At 57.8% G+C, this 21,717-nt stretch overlaps 3 protein-coding genes across 4 annotated transcripts; 1 reads left to right on the top strand and 2 right to left on the bottom strand.

Moving 5' to 3' along the window:
* Window positions 1-116: 116 nt before the first annotated feature.
* CORO1B (coronin 1B) lies at window positions 117-5,407 on the bottom strand. Of its 2 annotated transcripts, none has more exons than XM_045893169.2 (11): window positions 5,251-5,407; window positions 4,274-4,476; window positions 3,913-4,035; window positions 3,704-3,833; window positions 3,348-3,529; window positions 3,141-3,260; window positions 2,406-2,510; window positions 2,179-2,324; window positions 1,864-1,921; window positions 727-1,005; window positions 117-579 (listed from the first exon to the last, which is right to left on the bottom strand). In XM_045893169.2, exons 2-11 carry the CDS (start codon window positions 4,472-4,474, stop codon window positions 454-456), a joined length of 1,470 nt encoding a protein of 489 aa, XP_045749125.1. In that variant the 5' UTR covers window positions 4,475-4,476; window positions 5,251-5,407; the 3' UTR covers window positions 117-453. The 2 variants fall into 2 exon arrangements, with proteins under 2 accessions (XP_045749125.1, XP_054367787.1); XM_054511812.2 differs by lacking the exon at window positions 5,251-5,407 and adding an exon at window positions 4,691-4,894.
* Window positions 5,408-8,823: 3,416 nt separating this feature from the next.
* On the bottom strand, window positions 8,824-12,700 carry GPR152 (G protein-coupled receptor 152). Its single transcript, XM_045895220.2, has 4 exons — window positions 12,625-12,700; window positions 12,363-12,474; window positions 11,349-11,433; window positions 8,824-11,242 (listed from the first exon to the last, which is right to left on the bottom strand). Exons 1-4 carry the CDS (start codon window positions 12,698-12,700, stop codon window positions 9,851-9,853), a joined length of 1,665 nt encoding a protein of 554 aa, XP_045751176.2. The 3' UTR covers window positions 8,824-9,850.
* CABP4 (calcium binding protein 4) lies at window positions 12,358-20,474 on the top strand. The gene is made up of 6 exons (XM_045893168.3): window positions 12,358-13,667; window positions 14,053-14,083; window positions 14,167-14,310; window positions 15,357-15,466; window positions 15,816-15,963; window positions 16,074-20,474. Exons 1-6 carry the CDS (start codon window positions 13,293-13,295, stop codon window positions 16,100-16,102), a joined length of 837 nt encoding a protein of 278 aa, XP_045749124.1. The 5' UTR covers window positions 12,358-13,292; the 3' UTR covers window positions 16,103-20,474.
* Window positions 20,475-21,717: the final 1,243 nt, after the last annotated feature.

Below are 21,717 nucleotides of genomic sequence, written 5' to 3'. Positions count from 1 at the left end.
GCTCATGGCCCCCAAGACCTTCCCCCCATCTGTGATCCCTGTGGGCCGGCCTCATCTGCCCCCAGCATTGCAGACTTCTTTTCCCAGCCCCACCTTTTGCAGAGGGCAAACCTGGCTTTTAGAAAGAGAATTTTATTTGGAATGAAAATATAGAGCTTGTCCCTCCCACTTCCTCCGGGAGGGAGCAGGGAGCTGGGGGGAGATGGTCCCTCAGAGTATAAGTTTGCCTTGATACAAAAATCCTCCACAGTAACAATGACAGCCAGGCGGGGGCTCCAGCCTGGGGCCCACAGGATGGGTTGGGGTGGACTGCCCCTGAACCTGCCCCAGAGGCCCTGGGCAGGGGGCAGGAGACAGCCAGCTAGTGGTGTGACTTGCCAGCAGAGGCTGGGTGAGGAGGGAGCTCCGAGGAGGAGGAAGTGGGGGGGAGTGGGATCCCCTGGGCCAGTGGTCCTACGCGTCCCCATTCTCCATGCGGCCGAGCTGCTCCTCCAGGCGACCAATGCGCTCCCCCTGCTCCTTGACCAGCGCCCTCAGCGCCCGCAGCTCCTGCATCACCTCCTCCAGCTTCCCGGCCTCCTGCAGGGACGTGAGGGCACGAGTCAGGGGGTGCGGAGCTGCAGCCCTCCCCCAACCTACCAGGCCAGGGCCTAAGCCCGGGAAGGATTCAGGCGCACGCACAGCAGACTGGGGTGCCGCCTGGGGGGAGCTGGGCGGGGCACGTACCGTGGCTCCCGCGAGGCTTCCGCTGGGGACGGTCGTGTGGATGGACGCAGCAGAGATGGAGGCCCCGGGGCGGGCCGAGCTCGGGGCCGCGGCAGGCCGGCTATCGGATAGTACGTTGCGCCTGCTGACCTTCAGGTCCCGCTGCTTGCTGGGCACGTAGGCCTCCCGCAGGGAGATGAGGATGGGGCTGGCATCCTGCCCGCTCACCCACTCCTCTGCCTCTAGGGCCGCTTCAGGCCCGGCTGTGTCAGGGTACAGATCGTCCTGGAAGAGGTCCGACTGGGCAGGGGGTGGGGGAAGTCCGGATCAGCCGGGGGCCCAGTGGCAGGGTTCTCTTCTCTTGTCTGGACCCTGGGTAGCCACCTCCTCATTGATTTCTCTTGGCCTCCAGGCCTGAACCCTGTCAACCCATCCTCCAATGGCCTGGCCCCAAATGGCCTCTCTAAAGCACAAATCTCTCGTTTCACTTCCTTTCGGGATATGGCCAACAACTCTTCTCAGAAGCCTTCCTAACACTCCTAAGCAGAGGTCAGCCACGTGGCTTCATGGGATTCTGGGAGCCCTGTCTGTGTCCCAGGGACTGTGAACCCCGCCAGCCTCATTCACGGCTCTCCTCCCTGGGATGTGCCTGGCACGCCGAATGGTTCACTCGGTGAATGCTGGCTGGAGAAGAACGAAGCTCGTCCAAGGTTCTTGGCTGGGCATCTGAGGCCAGGCCACACGTGGACTGATCCCCTCTTCATGGGAGTTTCCACCACAGCCAGACTCCCGTCCCTCTCTCTGTTCTTACCTCTGTGCCCTTTGCCTGGCCTTGACCCACCGTTGGCGGGCCCCACCCTAGCCATGCTGTTGGGTCCTGCCTTGCCTGCCACAGGGAGCCCTTCACGGTGGCCTGACATCTGTCTCCTGTGGCTCTTCCAGAGCAGGGCCTCAGCTCACCCTGTCTCACCCCGTCTTATCCCCCGCCTGGCACAGTCCAACGCATGGCAGCAGGCCAAACCCCTGCTGGTGTCTGTCCAGCCCATTGACCATATCCACACTCAACCACGTCCCGTTCACAGGCCTTAGCCCGGTCACCCCCACAGGGCCTGTCCGCTGAGGAAGGGACTGGGTGGGCAGGGGACCAGGTGGCCTCACCTTTCTTGGCACAGTCATGACGATGGGCTCACACTTGCGCTCATGCAGTTTGTAGAACCTGGGAAAGGGGAGGGAGGGACCGTGGGTGGAACCTCCCCCTCACAGGCTCTCCTGGCTCCCCGCACTCTCCACTTCCAGGCCTCACCCCAGCCCCTCCACGGTCGGACCTTGACCCTGGCCCTGCGGTGGGCTGGTTCCCACTCCTCAGCAGCCTCCGAAGGTCTGACCTCTCACCCTGCCCGGCCATGGCTGGGCCTCTGCCGCTGGGGCCAACTCATCCCTCTGCAGCCAGCCACCCGGGGGGGCCCTTCTTACCGGGCGATCTCGCACTTGCTGACCTCCAAGCCCCTCTTAGGCATGCTGCCCATGCCCCTCTGGGGTTCCTTGCTGGTGAATGTGTTCAGGAAGTGGATATAGGGGGGCTCATCTGTGATCTCAAAGTACCGGATGCTGGAATCACCCTGTGGAGTGGGAGGCGGCAGGGGTCAGCACTCAGGCATGCAGCCTTCTTCCCTGCCCCCATCCACCCTGCCTGGCCCCACCTTGCCACAGACGTAGACCACGCTGGTGTCAGGGTCGTAGAAGGGCAGCAGCGCCCCATTGCTCGAGTCCAGTTCCTGCAGGGCCATGGGTTCCTCAAGGTTTTCCTGGCACATGGGGTGGTGGGCAGTGAGGCCAGGCCAGGACTTTCCTTCCCTCTCCTCACCGTCCCAGCTCATCAGGACTGGCCCCAGGCAGCCTCCCATGCTGGCGGGCACTGTCCCCACCAACGCCAGATGGGTTCTCTCCCCCCTCCTGGATCCCCTCCACTCCCAGGATCCCTCTTCCCTGGCCTAGTCCAGGCCTTTAGTCCCTACCACGTGGGAGTGGAGGGTGCCGGGCAGCACTACCCCCCGTCTCAGAGGGATCCACGGAGGTCACTATACAGAAGCCACAGGGCTGTGGGACAGAACACTTCAGGAGAAGGGCTGGGAGGCCTCCTGGGGGAGAGGGCCTCGGCACTGGGCCCCGAAGGACAGCCAGATTGGAACAGGCAAGCAAAGGAGGGAAGGGCCTTTCAGTTGGAAGAACAACGTGGGCTAAGGCCTGGAGGAAGCTGGAGGCAGCAGGGGAGGCTGGAGAGCGAGGGGCAAGAGTTCCACGTCCCGAGAGCCTCAGCTGCCAGGCTGAGAACCTGCGGCCCACAGGCCTCTCTGGGGTGACTCCCGCCCTCCCTGCCCAGGGTGGGGTCCAAGGCTCAATCAAGCCTGTCCCATCAGCTGGCCATGGCCACTCACCGGGTCCCATAGCGCCAGCTGCCGCTCGCTCATGCGGCTGAAGCCCGTGGTGAACACCTTGCCATCCGCCAGGAAGATGGCCCGCATGGGACGGGCCCCTTCGTGAGCCTTCTCCCTCTCCTGTCCGGGGGACAGAGTGGTCAGCGCGGCACCCGACAGAGCCCCTCGGCCTGCCCACTACCATCCTAGGCCCCCGGGGCCACATACCACCACCAGGGTGCCCCGGCGGGGGTCGATGATGCGCACACTCTTGTCCTTGCAGGCAGAGCAGAAGAGGCTGCCGTTGCGGTTCCAGCTGACGTTGTAGATGAGGTCGGGGTGCAGGCTGTCCAGGCGGTACAACTCCTCCGCCGTGCCCACGTTCCAGATGAGCACCACGTTGTCACAGCCTGCCGGGCAGGGGGCCATCAGCCCACCCTCCGGGGGCCACACCTGGCCCCTTGACCTCTGTGGGCCTCGGCTTTACCACCTGTCAGATGGGCCTGGGAGAGGGTGTGGGTTCCGGGGCTGTGCACAGAGGGGGGCAGGGGGGCTGGGGGCTGGGGGGGGGGGGCGGTGCGGACCTGCACTGAGCAGCACGTTGCGGGCGGTCGGGTGCCAAGTGACAATGCCCACCCTCTTGGTGTGTCCCTCCAGCACCGCCACCGGCTCTGTCAGCGGGGACGTGAGCCCGTTCTCCGGGATCTGCCACACCTGCAGGAGGGGTGGAGATGCCAGCTGAGGCCTGGACCCACACCTGCCACCCAGGCGCGGCCGCAGCCCCAAGCCTCACCATGACTGTACAGTCCTCCGAGCCGCTGGCGATGACCTCGTCGTTGTGGGGACACCAATCGATGTCCAGGACGGGTCCCGTGTGTCCGCACACCGTCGGGTAGGCCTTGTCGATGCGGCCCGTCTGCGGGCATGAGAGGGGCGGTCAAGGGTGAGCGGGAAGCGCCTGTTGCCTCTGACCCTGACTCGCTGGCAATAAAAAAAACCTCCATCTGGGCTAACACCTCTTTTAGACAATAAATCTGGGTTATGACACCTGCCCAGCAGTGTGGGCGTGGGCAAGATACGGAAAGTGAGGTGAGCAGAGACCTGGTAGATGTGGCCGAGTCTCCAGTCCTTCCCCCAGCCCTGATGGGGCCCACCTTGCTTAAGGGGAGCACCAGGAAGGCACCCCCACCGCTGGCCTCCACAATCACAGCCAGGAACTTGGGATTGACGGCACAGAAGGTGCTGTCCCAGGTGACACGGGACACTCGAATATCTTCATAGCACTGGTCGTTCTTGACTGGCTGTCCAAACACGTGCCGGAATTTGCTCTGCCGAACCACTTTGCGGAAGGACATGTCTGTAGGATGGAGAGACTTCGATCAGCCCTCACCCATCCCAACAACCCCCAACCCTCCCAGGGCTGCAGGAAGGGAGGCGGGGAGGCTGCAACCCGGTCATGGTAACCCTCTTGGCTTTCAGCTTCCCCAGTTACAGAACGGGGTCACAGGTGCAGCCCCCGGCTGCCACCCACCAAGGGGGCATCTGAGGTGGAGCGGGGGGAGTGCACTGACCCAAGGCCCACACTGCTGAGTCCCGAGGGGCTTTGCAGGACCCTACCCAGGCCCCTCCCTGGCTCTGGTATGTGTGGGGGAGGTGGGAGGTGCCGAAGCCTGGGCAAGCTTAGCTCCTCTGTGGGTCCCAGTCAGTTCCAAGCAGACTCCTTCCTGCCCAGGATTTGGAAGTTGGGTGATGGGGAAAGGTCTCCAGTGTGGAGCCGCGCCAGGCCCCAGTTCTGAGCCCCGGGGAATGTGCAGCGCCTGCAGGAATGTGCAGGGAGCTGCAGGGAGCCCCAGGCCAGTCCAGGGGGCCTGGCAGGACTGGGGGGCAGGGGTCTGGATGCCGCTCCCGGCCGCAGACCATCCCAGGGCGCCCTCGGAGCGGGGTCCAAGGTGAACCGTGGGGGGGCGCGGAGAGGCTGGGCGGCCACAGGGAGTTGGGACTGAGGGTGGAGTGCCGCAGGGGGTAAAGGCTCCTCGGACTCGCGACCCCCCACCCCAGCCTCCCGCGGCTCCGCCCCGCAGCCCCGCCCGGTCCCCCGCCCGCGCCCCCAGCTCCGGCCAGCCGCGCTCACCGGGGACGCCGGGGGCTGCGGCACCGGCCTCGGGCGGCTCCGGATCCCGGCCTCTGGGAAGCAGGAAGCGGGAATCAGGAAGTGACAGAAGAGCCGGGGGCAGGGGGCGGGGGGGGCGGGGCGGGGGCTCGCGGGGGCGGGGCCGAGGTCACGCGCGGAGGGGCGGGGCGGGAGACTGCCAGCGGAGCCCCGGAGGCCCCGAGCGCCGGGGCTAGAGGAGCGCAGGGGCGGCGCCTGGGCGAGCCCCGCCCCTCAGGCGCCCGGGTCCCTCCGGGGCGAAGGGGCAGGGATAGGGGTGGGGGTCGGGCCGGAGGGGCTGTAGGTGGCGGGGTGCAGCCCGCCCGCCGACCGCGGCCCCTTCCCGGTCCTGCTCCTCTGGCGGTGCCCTCGAGAGTACCAGGATTGGGTGGAGCCCGCGGTGCCAAGCCCCCATCCCAGTGCATACTTCCGGGTGCCCCAGTCCACCCCTGACTCCAAAATACAGTATCCAGGCTGACAGTCGATATATTCACGTGTCTCTTTTTAAAGGTTAAAAAAGTACACGCTCGTGATGAACAATGTAAATACAACAGCGGTGTTTTAAGGGGCGCGTGGAAGGCCCAGCCAACTCATTGTTTCCGATGAACACCCCTGGGGCCTGCTGGGCCTCTTTATTAAAAATAGAAATGGGGACATGCCCCCTGCCAGATCCCAGCCTAGTGGTCTGTCCGCAGATGTCTCCCTCCTAGCTAGCTCCTGGACAGGAGCCCAGACTGGCCTCCTCAGATCTACCCCATCCCTGTCTGTGTCCCACCCTGGGGGGACTTGGGTGTCCCTGTAGGTCTGACAGGCAGAATCTGTCCCTTCTGCCTGGGGCTGGTGTCCCTGGGACACTGGCCACCTCCCTCATCTTCCTTGAGGTGATGGTCAGGGTCTCTTTCCCAGAAAAAGAGAGGTAGGGGGGAAGAGGAGAGAAGAGCAAAGCCAGGAGTCTTATCTGGGGCAGCAGGAGGCCCCACTGTGTGTCTCACGCTGGCTGGGGCTTATACCCTATTCACCCCGCTTCCCACTCCCTGATGAGGAAACAGCTCAGAGGGGAAGGGTGCCTGCCCCAGGTCATCCCACCAAGATTTAGCCCCCATCTGTTTGGCTCCAAAGTCCTTGCTTTTTCCTCTGTTCCACACACCCTGGGACAGGCCGGCCCTTCCAAAAAAGGAGAGGAATGAGGGTGCTTTGGAAGAGGGAATGCTGCCACTAAGCCTCTCTCTCCATTGTGCCCTCCAGGCAACAGCCAGGGCTTGTCTAAAGCCCAAACCAGACCCCGTACCCCAAACCCTCCCCTCGGCTCCTCATTGTCATGCTTGAAATAATCCCCACAGTCCTTGTGCCCCGTCCCCCCCATATGTTACCTTCCTCTGTCCTCTCCCTGCATGTGGCCCCGTGACACGGATCCTCCTGTCCCTGAAACAAACCACCTTCTTTCCCACCCCAGGACCTGGGTACGTCCCGTTCTTTCCATCTGGAAACTCTCCCCCCAGCTTGTGAAAAGGCCCCATCCCTCACTTTCTCCAGGTCTCAGACCAACCCCTCACTGATCACTCTCTTGCCCTTACTTGTTCCTCCTGTATCCTTCTTAATCCGTATCTGATGTTCTATTATGTAATTAGTTGTGTGTTTGCATTTTGTCTGCCCCACTTCACTAGAATGTTAGCAAACTGTGGGTGGCACTTTGTCCTGTTTCCCACTGTATCCCCAGCACTTAGAATGAGACTTAGCACACAGCGTGGGGTCAAGTCCCGTACCTGAATGAATGAATGAACAGCAGTCCCGAATGTAGAATTGAAAATGTTCATATTCACAACTCAGAATAAACATACCTCTCAGCTGGAGAAGGGGTGAGTCTCCTAGAAGGCAACAGGAGCCCCCGCCCTCTGGGGTGTTAGGGGTGAGGTAGATGGACTGTGGAATGTCAGGGATGAGCCCTCCCTTCAACCTCTCTGGCCTTGGGTGCGCATGCTTCCTCTAACACAAAACCCTCTTCTGGGGTCACCAGTAGAATTCCTCTTTATCCCACAAAACCCTTCATAGCACTGCTCTTTCTCCTGGATAACAATTCCCCGTTCTGGGTGAGATTTCCCTTCAGGGACCTTGGAGGTGGGGCTAGCCCACTCTCCCAAAGGCTGGGTTTGGAATGGGGACCAGAGTTGAAGGCAGGTGGTGGGCACTTGGGTTTTAGTGTCTGATCTGCCTGTCCTGTTGAAAAAGCTTTGGGACCCCTCTCTGGGAGAAGAGGGAGGAGCGCTGCAGAGTGCCCCAAGGGGGACACCAGTCCAGACCCTGCCTCCAGGGAGTGTGCACCCAAAGGGGTGGGACAGTGGGAAAGCATTTCTTGCAGAACAGGAGGCAGTATGGTGGAGGGGACAATGCCTAGTGGGCAGGATGCTGCCACGTGGGCTCTGGCCCTTGGGTGAGTGTTGGTCCCAGGCCTGGGTGAGGTTTGGGGATGCCCACTGGCATAATTAAATTAATGGTTAATAATTATTCAGCACTTACTCTGTGCCAGGCAAAGGATCCAAGTACTTCATAGATATGAACACTCCTAGGAAATGGGGACCGTTGATATGATCCCCATTTTACAGATGAAGAAACGGAGTCCCAAAGAAGCCAAGAGCCTTGCTGAAGATCACACAGCTGGTGAGTGGTGGAGCTGGGATTCAAAAAACCCCCAAGGGGCACCCGAGGCCATGCCCCTCACCCCACTCATGTGTCCCCACAATGGAGGGTTGGCCGGAAGATTACCTAGCAAGTGCTCAATAAATGAATGAATTCAACAAATTTGTGCCCATTCAGAAATCTCTCTCCGGCAGCCTCAGCATCCACAGTCCCATCAGCAGGAAATGCTAGAATTCTGCCCCCCAGCCCCCGCATTGTCACCATTCAGCGTGTTTCCATCCCCAGGGCCCCGTTCATGACAGCAGCAGCCTTTGCAAGGGGAACTCTACCACCCCATTCCACAGAGGAGAACACCGAAGTGAAGAGGGAGCTAGCAACCAGAGCCCAGGACCTGCACCCTGCACCTCTCCAGACCTGCACCCTGCACCTCTCCAGACCACAGGCCCTGCCCGCTGCCTTTTTCAGACAGAAGCAGCCCTAGAAGGGCCGCACAGAAAGGTCTTTTCATCTACACCTGCTGGTCAGGGCAGCGCTCGGCTACTGGCAGTGGCAAAGGGCCAGGGGTGGGGGGTTGGGGGGCGTTAAAAGGGTGAAGGGCTCATGGTTTTGGAACACAGCGGGGTGACAGAAAGCTGGGTGTTGGGGGCACCAGAAGGAAGCGCTGGTGTGAAAGGGAAGGGGGCAGGGATGAGAACTTCAGCGCTTCCTACTTTTTCTTGCACTGTCTGCAGCTTGAGAGGGAAGAGCGGGGCTCTGCCCGGAGATGCTATGTGACCTCTTGGGGGCCTGTACCCTTTCTGGAGCCACTGGTCCCCAGAGCTCTCTGTTTGGACATCATCCCCTCTCGGCCCCGGGGGCTGAGTGCATAGAAGGGGCTCTGCTGGAGGCGGGACCAGGGCACTCTCTAGACCAAGCGGTGGGGGGGGGGGGGGGGAGGGCAGGTGGACAGTAGTTGAACCCTTGAGTGGAGGGAGCAGACGCTGAAGTCCTCTGGAGCCATCCAAGGCACAGAGTCAGCCCCGTGCTCTCTCAGGCCCCAAACTGGTCGTGGGCACAGCTGATCTGCCCCAAAGCTCACAGGCCCCCACCCGGAGGCCAAGGCTAGGCGCTGCCTCCTCCCGTCCGACTCCAGCCCCTGCAGGGACATCTCTGGATGGGAGCGAGGGAAGCACTTCTGTTTACTGAGGCCCTACTGTGTGCCAGGCTCTAGCCGAGTGCCTCACACGCTTTCTGACTGAACCCTCCCTATGGCGGATGCAACAGCCGCTCAGAGGGTGAAGCGGCTTTTCCGGAGTCACCAGCGCCTGAGTGGAATCCGGGCTTGGTAGCTCTGGCCTCCTCTCCCGCTCCCACTGCCTTGCTGATGGAGGCCCGCCGCCACCGCGGTCTCGCGACCTGCTGGGGGCAGGGGGCCAGGCCAGCCTGTGTGGGCTCCTAGGGCCCCAGGTTCCTGCTGGCTCTTGAATGCCTGCCTTCTCTGCAGGGACTTCCTCCGTTGGCATCCTCGTGCTGAGTTAGAGGGTGAGGGAGAAGAGGGCGGAGGGAAGGATCAAAGGGAGGTCAGCTCAAGCCCTGGGAAGTCACCCCTGCTGGTTTTCTCCTGCAGGACTGAGGCTAGGGGTAGACTAGGGTCGGTGGGGTCCAGGCTGCCTAGGGGCAGAGCCCAGCAGGAGAGCGTCAGCTCTGACTGCTGGACCACTGGGTGTAGGGGGCAAGCGTGGAAAACCGGAGTGGGACCTGGGTAGGGACAAGACGCTCATGACAAACTGCTGGGGACTTTTTGGTGCTTCATTTTCACTTCCCCAAAGTCCTCCTGCCGGGCCCAGGGGACTGGGTGGGGTTTTCCATGATGACTTCCTCTGCGGCTCCCCTCCTCTCCGGCTGGCTGGTTAGTCTGTCTCCTTCAAGCTCTTCCACTGCCCTGATGGGCCTGGACTTTCCTGGAACCTCACATGGGGCCTGTTCCAGGGGCCTCCTCTGGGGGGACACTGCTGGGGTTCTCTCCCTCAGAGACAGCAGGCACAGCTGCGTTCGCAGGGGCTTCTGGGGTGGGATCTGTGGATGGAGCAGAAGAGACTTCATCACAGGGACTGGGGGCTGAGCCGGCAGCGGGTCGGGGGGTCTGGGCCTTAGGGCTCACTTGTGGCTGGGCCTCATGGTTCACCTGTGGCTGAGCTGAGGAGTTCAGCTGAGGCTGGACCACAAAATCTGAATGTGGGGGCGCCACAGAATCCAACTGTGGCTGTGCTGTGGGGTCTGCCTGTGGCTGGGCCGTGGAGGTCACCTGGGGTTGGGCCCCTGCCATAGGCCCTGGCAAAGTCTGACCCCCAGAATCCACTTGGGTCTGTGGCTCGGCCGGTGTGAAGCTGGCGGGCCATTCTTCGCAGAGAGCTGCCGCGAAGGAGGAGATCACGGTGCGCAGCAGGGCCTGGAGGTCGGCACTGGCCAGGAGGCAGAGGAAGGGACTGAGGCAGCTGTTGAGCAGGACCAGGTAGTCGGAGTAGACCAGGGCTTCCCAGAGCAGGTAGCCCGGGTAGATGTCCCACAGGAAGGCCAGGTACAGCAGCTGTGCCAGGTGGTAAGGCAGCCGCAAGACCACGTAGGCTGACAAAATGGTCTTGGCCACACGAGCAAAGCCACGGCTGGCCGTGGGCCTCGGCTGGTGGCGGCAGCAGGTCTTGCAGGCGGCAGCCTGGGTGAGCACGTGGCAGACGAGCAGCAGGAGGAAAGGCAGGAATCCCCCCAGGATCTCGAGCATCCGCAGCGGCAGCTCCTCGCTGTCCCAGAAGTCCAGGCAGATGACCAGGTCATACCCCCAGACGGCGGCCTCCGGGAAGACCAGCCAGGGCACACTGAAGAGCGTGGCCAGCACCCAGACCCCGGCGCAGACCCAGAGGGGCAGGCGGGCCGGGCGGTGCCCCGGGTACCAGCGTGGGCACAGTGCCAGCAGGCAGCGGTCCAGGCTGAGGGCCGCCAGCAGGAAGAGGCCAGAGGAGTAGGACACGGCCCACAGGAAGTAGTACAAGCGGCAGGCCGCCGTCCCCAGCGGCCAGTGCCCTCCGCGCTGGATCTCCAGGATCTGGAAGGCCGCTGCCGCCAGGAACAAAAAATCCGAGAGGGCCAGGCTGAGCAGGAGCAGGGCAAGCCGCGTGCCCGCTCCCTGCCGAGCCTGCGAGCCAGCCAGCCACGCCATGAGCCCGTTGGCCGGCAGCCCCAGGAGCAGCAGGGCCACCAGGAAGACCGTGTCCCAGATGCCCTGGGGATAGTAGTCTTCATCGTCCAGCTCTGTGCGGGGCCCGAGGCCAGCGGCACCCAGGTCAGCTTCCATCGCAGTGTCCTTCTGAGGTCCCCAGTGTGCTGTCGGCTGCAGAGCGGGGGCCTGATGAACCAATGAAATCATGAGGGACTGAGTATGAGAGAGAGGGTGCTGTGTTCTCTCCAGGCACGTCACTGTCCCTCTCTGAGCCATCGTCATCACCTTTGGGGTAGTTAGCCTCTGCCAGAGCCTTTAAGTAGATGACGGCACCTAGTCTTCATACAATCCGTTTTACAGGTGAGGAGGGGAAGGTTCAGAGGATCGGTGACTTGCCCAAGGTCAGAGGCAGGACAGAGGCACCAGGCCTGGACCTCAGACCTAATCAGTTTGCCACACGGAATCCCAGCGTGCCCAAGTAGACTTGGCTTTCAAACATATTTTAAAAGCTGATGAATGTTTTCTTCAAATGAAATATTACAGTGGAGCTCCCAATGAACTAGAAGGGAGTGCTCAGATTAGAGGAGGGGGAGCACCCCTGGGGCTCCAGGGAGGACAGTTTGTGCAAACTGCTTGGTCACATTGCTGCAGGCCCCTTCCCATCTGGTATCCTGGGGTTCGAGGGTTTTAAGATTCCCAGTGGGGGGCGGCTCAGGGCCCCATGGGCTCGTAGCAGTCCCAGGAGCCTGGGCCAGAGAAGGCCCGTCCCCCCAGCAAGTGCGGTTCATGAATTCAGGGGGAGGTCTGCAACTCAGGCCAGGACCTGTCTTGGAAGCAGCTCGAGCCTCTTCATCATCCTCGACTCCCACCTGTGGCCCTGTCCACATTCTCACAGCTCAGGCAGAAAGCGGTCCTCTGAGGCCACCAGACAGGGAAGGAGTCGGGGGCTCAGCAGCGTGATGAGGATAGGGTGGCTGGGACCCAGAGGCCTGATGCCGCTCCCTCTCCGCCCCCACCTTCCCTCACGGGCCGAGGGAGTTTCCCTCCGAGGGTGGAGAGAGAGCTGGTGGCAGCGCTGAGTCAGGGGAGGAAGTAGATGCCCCCCAAAGGCTGGCTCCTGCCTGTGGCTGTGGCCCGCGACTCCAGTCCCTCGGCTCTCCTCTCCCCTAGGGCTCTTCCTCAGGCAGACCCTGCTCTGCAAGCTCCAGCCTCTACTGGATCAGAGCCCTGGGCTCCCCTGAGCCCCAACAGGTGAGGCCTGGCTTACCTGTGCGGTGCGGGCTGCTGGTGGAAAGAGTAGGGCGTGCCTGCCTGCACAGTGGTCCCGCCATCCGTGGGGCCCCACGCCGGCGGGGCCTGCTGCACGGTGCCCAGCGGCGCTAAGGCGGCGGGCCTGAAACCCAAGCTGAGAAGACATCAATCATTCATGGGGCTGCTCGCTGGGAAACCCTAACCCCGGCTTAGCAGAGCCGAGTGACCAGCCAGGCCACCCCATCCCTGACAGAGCCAGATGGCTAAAACTTTCTCACCCTGGCCCTGCTGCCTCCGGGCAGGCTCTGGGTCCCCCCCCAGCCCATGGTCCACCTCCTCTGATATCTCCCCCATGTCCCTCACTCTGGCATCAAGGCCTCTGCGATCTGGCCTCGCTTCCTCAATTTCACACACCCTCCACTCCGGCCACGATGTACCCCCCTGAGGGGCTGCAGTGGGCAACTCGTCCTATCCTTTCCCACCTCCCAGCTTTTGCCCACACTCTGCCTCCTGACATGACTTCCCTTGTCCTCTCTTAGCTAAGTCCGCCCACGTCATGCAACTGGAGTTGGGGACTGGAGTCGAGAACAAAGAGTTCCCGACTCTTCAGCAATATGGTCCCCGTTTTATAGATAAGGCGACTGAGAGGTGAAATTGCTGGGCCTCCCAGCTCATGAGTGGCAGAGCCAGAGTCCGATGCTCCTTGTGACCCCGTGTCCTGGCACCGCTGTGGCTGAGGACAGTTCTCTTCACGCATCTGGCTCTGCCCCCAGGCAGACGGCTGGGATTAGGGCCTGGGCTGCCTGCCTCACTTACCCTAATCCCCCTCAAGTCTCATCCCAGGCCATCAGCTCTCACCGTAGGGGTGCATAAGCAGCTTTATGGTTCCTGAGAACCAAGGGTGCTCCCTGGAACTGCATCTCTGAGCCCCGTTGTCCCTCCCCACATGGCCACAGACCAGGCGAGGGGGCAGCATGGCCCAGACCAGGCCCCTGGCCCTCAGAAGCCTCCTGTGGGGGTCGGGCCTTCCAGGAGTGGTGCTGAGGGCCTCCCCTTGACCAGGAAGAGGAGCAAGAAGGAGAGGGGGCTCCGAGGGTCACGGAAGGGTGCTGGCGGTTCTCAGGAACAGACCTCCATCCCAGGCCCCGAGGCCCCAGGGAGCAGCAAGAACCCCTCTGGGACTGGAGAAGGACAGGGGGAGACAGGTCCTGCAGCCTCTGAGCCAGCCTCCCGTCGCCAGTCCCACCGGCATCGCCCCATCCCCCAGCACGATGCTGCTCAGAAGACCTACGGGCCCCTACTCAATCGCATCTTCGGGAAGGTCAGGGGGGCCTGGGCAGGGGACGGGGGTGGGGGTGGAGTGGGGATCACACCTGTGCCCTTGGACTTAGCCCACCCTGTCCCTGGTACTCGGGCCTCCTGCCACCTCTGCTCCAGACCCAGGAGCCTGAGTTGTAGGGGCAGGGTTTCTGCGGTTTGGGGGAAGGGTTGGGGAGTGGGCAGGGCTAGACTTCAAACCCAGCATTCTGTGAGAGCTCTGGGCCCCAGGAGCGGGAAGGGGGGGTGGTCATCTCTTCTCTGGGGGCCTATGGGACTTCAGCTGCCTTCTCCTGCCCTGGTGGGACTGGCCCTGCCCAGGCCGCTGTGGCCCAGGGCTGGAGGAGGAAGGATGGGCCCCAGGGACATGCTGGACTGTGCCTCTGCAGGACCGCGAGCTGGGCCCTGAGGAGCTGGATGGTGAGTGGCCCTTGCAGGTGGCAGTGGCAGGTGGGAGGTATCCCTGAGCCGGACTGCCTGGGCCTGACGTCCCTCCCCTGCAGAGCTGCAGGCCGCCTTCCAGGAGTTTGACACTGACTGTGATGGATACATCGGCTACCGGGACCTGGGCGCCTGCATGCGGACTCTGGGCTACATGCCCACCGAGATGGAGCTCATCGAGGTTTCCCAGCACGTCAAGATGCGGAGTCAGTGGCTGACCCCCCACCACCCCAGGGCGGGGTGGGGCACGAGTCACCTGGCTTTGTGCCGAGGCTGGGCAGCCCTGGGCCTCTCTGAGTCTCATGGTTTGGGGGACGACGAGGGGGTGGCGGGAGGTGGCTCTGGGAGTCCGCGGGGGTGATGGTGGGAGTGTGCGACGGTTTCTAGGGCATTTTGACCGTCTGACATTAGCCTTGGCAGATGCAGGGGTCGTGAAACGTACCAGTGATCCAAGAGACCCTTGGGGCTCAGCTGAGGACCCCCTCTGTCCTGTGGTACATGTGGTAAAATGCTCCCTGCTGGTACTAGGCAGCTGGCTCTCTGTCTCTGTCTCTCTGACTCCCGAGGCCCCTGAAAAGAACCTCCGGAGGTTCAGTGAGGCCTAGTGTGACCAAACCCTGGCCTTTCCTTGTGGTTAAGTGTCGGATGGACAGGCACTTGTGATTATCATTAGCTAATTTGTCAAATATCAGATTCCCTTCATTCCAGGCCACCTGCCTTTGCTTTTTCTATGGTTTCTTACAATTGATGTGAACATTAAGTGCGATGCTTCTTTTCTTTCCCCCAAACCTGCTACTTGGCTCTTGGTGCTTTTTACAATTAGAATCAAGGAACTACATGGGCATGTTCCTTAAAGGGTATTTATTGCTGCCAATGGGGTCCCAGCACATAAGAGCCATGAACTGCAACCCCAATGGCACGCAAGAGTGGGTCCTCTCATCCTCGCCCCAGGATGAGGAAGGAGGGTTCATGAGTCACCCAAGGCCATGCCCCTTTGGCAGCAGAGACAGAGTTTGAACCTGGGGCTGCCTGGTTCCAAACCTTGGTCTCCTTCCCCCACACTTCGGTGCTTCACTGAGAGCACCCAAGCACCTTGCCCCGTCATCCCCATGGAGAACGGGGCTCCCGCCTCCTCCCCCCTCTCCCCAAGGGCTTGGATGCAGAGCTGGGGAGGGGCTGGTGCTTGTGACACTTGTGACGTCCCTCCTCGGGCCCAGCCCTCTCCATTGTGATGCTCTGCCTGGGTCCACAGTGGGTGGCCGCGTGGACTTCGAGGAGTTTGTGGAATTGATGAGCCCAAAGCTGAGGGAGGAGACGGCGCACATGTTGGGGGTGCGGGAGCTGCGCATCGCCTTCCGAGAGGTGTGGAGAGTGGTCGAGTCGGGTGCTGGGTGGGTGGCTGGACAGCAGACTTGCTGGTCTCCCATCCAGGCCAGAGAGACGGGGGCCTCAACCTCTGGAGGCCCACAGCCCTGCAAATGGTGGGGCTAGGGCCAGGGAGGGGTTGGAGGGGGTCCAGCTCACTCTCAGCTGTGGGATCCACCCAAGGAGACTTCCTGGAGCAGGGGGAGCCTGTGTCTCGGCCTGGGAGGAGGTGGAGGGTTTGGATGGGCGGAGGTGGGAGCATCTAGGCACAGGATGTGGCAAGATGAAGACATGTCCAGGCAGAGCCAGCTTTGGGTGGGAGGGGCTGAGCCCTGCTGGACCCTAGTTTGACAGGGACAGAGATGGACGGATCACAGTGGCAGAGCTGCGACAGGCAGCCCCGGCTCTGCTGGGGGAGCCACTGGTGGGTCCTGAGCTGGACGAGATGCTCCGAGACGTGGACCTCAATGGGGATGGCACCGTAGACTTTGATGGTGAGTCTCCTTCCCAGACAACCCCACCCCTCCAGCGCCCAGGGGGAGCCCAGCATTTCCTGCGATTCCTGACCAGGACTGGCCCAAGCCCAGCCCCTTCTTTCCTCCAGAGTTTGTGATGATGCTTCTCACCCACTGAGGTTCCAGAAGGGAGAATGTGTTGCCCCTCTGGCCCCAGGACAGCAGGGTTCATGCTGTACACCCTCCCCACGAAGCCCCCGAATGGAAGAGACCCAGCAGCTCCCAGGCTTCTTCAGAACCTTGACAACATCTGGCTGGAGAGTTGCCTTGTGATGTCACCCACCCACCTATATCCTCACCTTCCTCCCACCTGAGCTGCCTGGAGGAAACCTGCATCCAGTGGCCTAACATTCTCCAGTATGAGCAAGATTTGGATCTCTCCAGACCCTTGGGAGGTAGCAAGCTCCCTGGCGCTATAGCATTCAAAGACAGGGGGACAGAGTTGGGGGGATTCTGGTAACATGGCGAATGGGGAGGGTGGCTGGGTGCCTCCCACTACTTGTGTAAAAATGTTAAAAAGAAAAAAAAAGCTTAACTTGAAAGAAGGCCAGGGATAACCCCCGGTACTAAAGACAAAGCAAGAACTCGGAGCTGGGTGGGGGGAGAGAGGGGACACCATGGGGGCCTCAGCCATGGAGAGGTTCGGGAGCCTGGGCTCTGACACTTATGAGTGACAGAAGACCTGTGAGAGGCTGAGGAACAGAACATGAGCCCGAGTACCTTCCAGGGTCTCAAAGGGCTACCCTGGTCTTGAAAAGGGGATCAAAATATATTTCCACCTACTGGCCTGAGGAAATGGCAAGGGTACAGGTGTCCAGGGCCTTGAGTGGAAAAAGCTGCCCTAAGGAACCTGAAACTCAGGCTTGCACATTAGGCAGGAAGGCTGAAGAAATAGGGAGAAACTACTGGAAGGGCAGTCTTCAACCCAGGACGCAATGGACTTAAACAAACAACCCTGTCACTTCTGAAGATGAACTCATGATAAAAAATTACAAATCACGTAAGAAAACAAGTCACCATGGGGGGGACTAGGCAGATGCAACAAACAGGAGAATCAGCACCCCAGAATATAATAGGACAATCTGAAAGGGACCATAAAGTAAATGCAAACAAAAATGAGATAAAAGAAGGGAGAGAGGCCAATATGCAGTAGCAGGATAGTCTGAAACAGAACAGGAAGATTAAAAAGAAAGACCCAATAGAACTTCTAAAAATAAAGGATATAGCCATTGGAATGAAAAAAAAAAAAATCAAGGGATAAGTTAAACAGCAGATTAGACACAATTCAAGAGAAGATTAATGAACTGGAAGCTACATCTGAGAAATCACCCATAAGGTAGCACCGAGGGATAATATTACAGAGTGGTTAAAAGTCATTAGGAGCCTCCGAAGGAGAAATTACACAGAGTGGGCAGGAGGCAATACTCAAAGACATGATAGCTGAAACTTTTCCATAAAGGCTTCCACAAAGACAAGCACCCAGATCAAAGGTACCCACTAGAGCCTGAGAAGGAGAAATAAAAACAAATGCATATCTAGATGCATTCTGGTGGAACTGCAGAACACAAAAGGAAAACCCTATAAACAATCAACTTGAGACAAAAGTCAGATGACTTATCCAGGAACAGCAATTAGGCTCTGCGAAGACTTTTCGTTGGCTACAGTAAATGTCAGAAGACAATGAAATAAACTGTTCATCATGCAGAGGAGAAATGATTGTCAACCAAGAAGCCTATACCTCACTGAATCATTATTCAGGAATGAAGGCAAAAACACCTACTTTTTTCAGGAAACAAAGGCTGGGAAGAGTTTCCCACCCACATGCTCTCGTTGAAGGGATGGCTTCAGTAAGAAGGAAGTTCAGACCAGAACGAAGGCAGAGTATGTACTAAATTATGGTCAGGAAAGCGATCAGTAAACATATTGGTGGATCTAAAGAAGCATTAACTGTAAAAAAAAAAAAAAAGTTAATTTGGAGGATTTTAAAAATAAAGGGACTAAAATAATAGACGAAATAAAACGGAAGATGGGAGGGGATACTTTAGACATGCTGAAATCTTTTTCTCGTCTTTCCTAGAGGAGGATAGATTCACTGATCAGCTTTAGAATTTGTTAACCATTTAAAGGTAATCATTAATGTATAGAAAGAGAGATAGAATGCTTTGTTCAAGAGTCAAATCCATAGAGGGAAAGTGAAGAATTCTTTTTTTTTTTAAATTTTATTTATTTATTTAACAGAGAGAGAGAGCAGAGTGGCAGGCAGAGGGAGAGGGAGAAGCAGGCTTCCTGCTGAGCAGGGAGCCCGACGCGGGGATTGATCCCAGGACCCTGTGATCATGACCTGGGCCAAGGCAGACGCTTAACCGACTGAGCCACCCAGGTGCCCCAAAATTGAAGAATTCTCGATTGAACCAGTAGAAGGCTACAGAAGAGGGAAAAAAGGTAAAGAAAAACAAAGTCCATGAAAACATTAAAACAGAAGGTAGGAAGGGGTGCTCAGCAGCTCAGCCAGTTGAGCATCCAACTCTTGATCTCAGCTCAGGTTTTAATCTCAGGGTCATGAGGAGTTCAAGCCCCGAGTTGGGCTCCACGCTGGGCATGGAGCCTACTTTAAAAAAAAGACACACACACAAAAACAGAAGGTAGGGACAATCCTTAAAAAATAAGAATTCCAATAATTATGAGTAGATTAAGTTTTTGGTTAAAGTGTCTCATACCAGAGGAAAGTTCCAGTATGAGACTGGTTTTCCTGTAACTGACAGAGATCCCAAATAACAATGCTTTAAAAGGACAGAAGTTTATTAAGTGAAATCCAGCTGTATGGTCTTCAGGGACCCAAGCTCCTGTTAGCCACCCTGCCATTCCTGGGGTATGCCCAAGTTTGTTCATTTTCCAGGTGGCAGGTTTGGAGGAAGGAACAAAGGACAAAGGCGGACAAAGGATGTGAACCACTCATACCCCATTAGGTAGGGCTCCTCACCTGGTACACGTAGCTGCAAAGGATGCTGGGAAATGCGGTCTTTATTTGGGGCGGCCACATGCCCAGCTAAAGACCAGAGGTCCTTCTACTGTAAGGGCAGAGAGCAGACACCAAAGGGCAGATACTAGGCTCTTCCCCACAGCTGAGTGCAGGATCTAAGAGCATAACAAGAATCGAAAGGCTGAAAGTGATGACTTGGAAAACAGATTTACTAGGAGAAAATGAACCAAAGGAAGCTCATATAAATACAGGCTTAGCAGACAGAAATGGGCTACGAGGCAAAAAGCATTAGGGATAAAATGAATCACAATTCACTGAGGAAATCTAATGTTCCTCGTCTGGACACAACTAACGATATATTTTTCTTTTTTCTTTTTTTAAAAAATTATTTATTTGAGAGAGAGAGAGTGAGAGAGAGAGCACGAGAGGGGGGAGGGTCCGAGGGAGAAGCAGACTCCCCGCTGAGCAGGGAGCCCGATGCGGGGCTCGATCCCTGGACTCCAGGATCATGATCTGAGCTGAAGGCAGTCGCTCAACCAACTGAGCCATCCAGGCGCCCCTCGATGTATTTTTCAATGAAGAAAGAAGTTACATTTAGAGTTTAGATATTCATTATTCCCTGAGGATAGTGTTAGTGTCAATCCAGTTTGGATTACATAAATTAACCAGCAAAAATCAAGCACATTGGGGCGCCTGGGTGGCTCAGTTGGTTAAGCGACTGCCTTCAGCTCAGGTCATGATCCTGGAGTCCCGGGATCGAGTCCCGCATCGGGCTCCCTGCTCGGCAGGGAGTCTGCTTCTCCCTCTGACCCTTCCCCCTCTCATGCTCTCTATCTCATTCTCTCTCAAATAAATAAATAAAATCTATAAAAAAAAAAAATCAAGCACATTGGTCATGTTGAAACTTTAAATGTGATTCAGTGTTCTGTCAATGTGTTCACATAGACCAGGGATTGGTCAACTTTTTCTGTAAGAGGCCAGACTGTAGATTTTAGGCTTGGAGGACCATATGGTTTCTGTCATGACTGCTCAGCTCTGTATCCCCAAGCAGCCATGGCCAACACAGAAACCCATAGGTGTGGCTGGGCTGGAAATTTAGTAATTAATTGACTAAGCTTGATTCACTGACACTGAACTTTGAATTTTATCAACTTTTATGTGTCATGAAATTGTATTATTCTTTTACTTTCCCCCCCAACCATTACTAAAATGTAAAAACCACTTTTAGCTTGGGGACCATATTGTGTCTGTGGACTCTCACTTGCTGACACCTGCTGTAGTCTTATAATACGGAGACTCACAACCTCCGCAATAACTTCCTGTTTAGTTAAGATCGTGGAACGACAAAAAGTTATGAGCATAGTAGCAACTCTGTATTAATCGCCTATTTGCTCACAATGAATGGTTTCCATAATTTTCCTTTTTCCCTGTGTTTGTTCTGATTATATTCATTGAAATGTAATTTTATGTCTGATTAGTCTGGTAATACAGATTGTGGGCTTATATTCTATCTGTCTTTTTTTATTTCACTTTCCCAGGTTTTATTTTATCTTGCCAGAGTACTGGTCCATGATGGATTAGAAATGAAAACTGGCCCTTTACCAGAGCTAGTTTGAGAACCACGGATTTAGGAATTCCTGCATCCAACTGGTGCCCTTAAAAGTGCCTTGACTGGGGGCTGAGGGGCTGAGGGTGGGAAGTCTGGGTGGGCCAGGAGAGCAGGTCTGGGGGTTAATTCTTTCAACAAAGTCACAGAAACCTATAGATATTGTTTTGGCTGCTGCAGGCACAGTGGGGGCCAGGGCGCATCTCTTCTCAACCGCACTCATGGTGTACTGTAAACATCTAAGTATATGAACAGGATCTACCTCAGCCCATAGTCCTTCAGCCAGCCCCTTGGGTGGTCAGCTGGGGACACCCGTGCTCTGTATCGTCTCCTCTCCCTCCCCCACCCAGGTGTCAGGGAAGCCTTGGGTTATGTTCCTAACTCTGCCCTTACGTGAATCAGTCTCTCTGGACCTTGGTTTCGTCATCTGTAAAATAGGGCAAAGGTGGTAATTACCAGAAATCACCTGTGTTAAGTGCTTAGCACAGGACCTGCTGCCTTCTAAGAGCTTGATAAATGGTAGCTATTAGGATTATAGATTTCAGGGTTCTCGAAGATTCTATTTCCTGGCTCTCAAGATTCTGAGATGCTTGGGTTTTCCCAAAGTCTGAGATGGTGTGTTTCCAATGTTCTGTGGTTCTAAGAGTCTTCGATCATTGAGGTTCTGTGATATGGGCCCTGTTTCCCATTAGTCTTTGCCCCTACTTCTCCCAATCCCAGGACTTGGGAAGTAGGCCAGTGGGCGGAGAGGGCTGGGCTGCAGCCTCGTCATGGCCCACATTCAGAGCTGGCTGTGGCAGTCCAGGGCCCCAGAGCCAGGCTGCAACCAGGATACCAGCCTCCAGGCCCCAGGCCTGCGTCATCTGAGTGCCCTTGGCCAGGGCCTCCAGGTAGAGAATGGGCAGGGCCAACTCTGCTAAGGGCTGAGGGAGATGGGAGGCTGGAAGGACCTCCAAAAGGCTTGCAGGACAGAGTCCCAAGCCCAGCTCTGCCCCAAAAGCGCAGGAGCAAGTCTTAGGAGCATCAGGACTGTCACAGGTACAATGAGAAAATGGGTGGTCCTGGAGCCCCTCAGCTCCAGCAGCCCTTTCCTCAGTTTTTGCGGGAGGGGGGCTGTGGCCAGGTTGGTGGGCTGGGCAGGGCTGGT

The sequence above is a fragment of the Mirounga angustirostris genome, unplaced genomic scaffold (assembly GCF_029215605.1).
Source record: "Mirounga angustirostris isolate CCGP_5_RB_7025 unplaced genomic scaffold, mMirAng1.0.hap1 SCAF_13, whole genome shotgun sequence".
In the NCBI taxonomy this organism is placed as follows: Eukaryota; Metazoa; Chordata; class Mammalia; order Carnivora; family Phocidae; genus Mirounga; species Mirounga angustirostris.
The sequence above is the reverse complement of the archived record's forward strand: the minus strand, read 5'-3'. Positions and strand labels throughout refer to the sequence as shown.